Source organism: Lepidochelys olivacea (assembly GCF_965140295.1).
Source record: "Lepidochelys olivacea isolate rLepOli2 genome assembly, chromosome: 15".
NCBI classification, from domain to species: Eukaryota; Metazoa; Chordata; order Testudines; family Cheloniidae; genus Lepidochelys; species Lepidochelys olivacea.
In genome coordinates, this window is record NC_140425.1 from 16,330,953 (window position 1) to 16,332,966 (window position 2,014).

At 47.9% G+C, this 2,014-nt stretch overlaps 1 protein-coding gene across 1 annotated transcript; it reads left to right on the forward strand.

Moving 5' to 3' along the window:
• LOC311531740 (testis-specific serine/threonine-protein kinase 1-like) lies at nt 1-846 on the forward strand (the record flags this gene model as incomplete). The annotated part of the gene is made up of 1 exon (XM_084649407.1): nt 1-846. One exon carries the CDS (start codon nt 1-3, stop codon nt 844-846), a length of 846 nt encoding a protein of 281 aa, XP_084505533.1.
• Nucleotides 847-2,014: the final 1,168 nt, after the last annotated feature.

Consider the following 2,014-nt stretch of genomic DNA (forward strand, 5'->3'; position numbering starts at 1 on the left):
ATGGATGATGCTGCAGTCCTTAAGAGGAAAGGTTACATCATGGGGAGCAATTTAGGAGAGAGCTCTTTTGCCAAAGTGAAATGCGCCTACTCTGAGCGCCTGAAATTCCACGTGGCAGTGAAGATTACGGACAGGAAAAATGTTCCTCCTGAGTTCTTGGAAAAATTTCTCCCCAGGGAATTGGAGATATTGGCAACAGTGAGCCACTGTTCTATCATCAAGATCTATGAGATCTTTGAGACGTCTGGCAAAGTCTACATAGTCATGGAGCTCGGTGTTCGAGGAGACTTACTGGAGTTCATCAAGAGAAACAGAGGTCTGCCTGAAGAAGTAGCTCGCAAGATGTTTCGCCAGCTGTCTTGTGCCGTCAAGTACTGCCACGATTTGGACGTGGTCCACAGGGACCTGAAATGTGACAACATCCTCCTGGATAAAGACATGAACATCAAACTGTCTGACTTCGGCTTTTCCAAACGGTGCTTCCAGGATGAGAATGGGAAAGTGATCCTCAGTCAGACCTTCTGTGGTTCTGCTGCTTATGCTGCTCCTGAAGTGATAGAAGGCATTCCTTATCAGCCCAAAGTTTATGACATATGGAGTCTGGGCGTCATTCTGTATGTGATGGTCAGTGGATACATGCCATACGATGACTCCAATGTGAAGAGAATGCTCCGCTTTCAGAAGGAACACCGAGTGATCTTCCCTGAGTCTTTGACACATGAATGCAAAGATCTTATTTTCCGTATGCTGCAGCCCGATGTGTCTCACCGGCTACGAATCGAAGATGTTTTGAACCATGCTTGGGTGCAGGGGAAGCGCCAGAAGCCACACACCATGCTTGAATAATCAATCAATAAACCACGAAGCACAAACAAAGGGGAAGGCATATCTGTTTCGAGAGGCTGTCACACCGCAGAGTGCTGTAACTGCTGCTGTGATCCATGGTTTCCTTTGCTCAATGTGCCCGGTCATTCTCCTGGTGAGATTTCTATCCACTTTCATATTTGGAAACAAATTCAGTTGCAGCCAGCTGCTGTGTGGAAGCTGTTATTTCCTTTATTTGCCTTGCTGCTGAGGTCAACATGAATGACAACTTCTCAAGGCACACAGATTTTTAGCAGTAGCTGGGGTTACCTGTTCTCCCTCCAGTGAGCCAGACAGCAATTTTAGCCTCTGCCCATCCCACTGTTATCTGATTTATTCAGGGTGTCATAAACATGCATTGGTGCTTTACTGGCAGAGGCTCTGTGCTGCCCCAAAGAGCTGCTTACAAGTTAAGGTTGACACAGTATGATGAGAGATGTGGGCACACCAGGAAAGTAGGAAGGAGCCTCCCATAGTGACCCCCCCCAGGACTATTGCGGGACAGCACGTGTCAGCAGGAGAGCGGGCTTGGTTAGTGATTCCAGGGGCACATGGTAGAAAGGCCGGGAAGCTCCTCAGAGTAGCTCTTTGCCTTTCTCAGCCTCCAAATAGTGTTTCTTCCTGCTTCTCCTCCTAATCATCCTCAAACAGAACCCTCTGCCAATCAGAGAGGGGCTCAGGATCTGAACCCAGGGCGGGGGGAATTTGTTCCTTTGTTGCTGGTATCTACTAATGAAGAAGGTAATTTGTAGTCAGCCTGACCAGAAGTCATGGGAGCTGCTGGCTTCTAAGTCCCTGTTCTCACTCCAACTTTGAACTAAGTTTGTGATCACTTAGTGCCACGGTTGATGTCACAGTTCAGAGCTACTGCACCTGGTTTTCCCCTCCATGGTCCTTCTTCTCAGCCATCACCTCTCTGGGCAGAGACCCATGTCTCTCTCCCACATGACCAGAGTTCATCCAGGCTTCAGAGTTCACTTCCTACACTGCGATACTCCCAGCAAGCCAGAGTGCCTAAACAGGCCAGCATCTGCTCTTTGCTCTCTCGCTTCAGAGCCTATACACAGCGTAATTGCCCACAGTTATAAGTTACCATACAGCTCTTTCTAAGCAAGCACATTTATTCATTACAGAGAAAACATACTAAAAC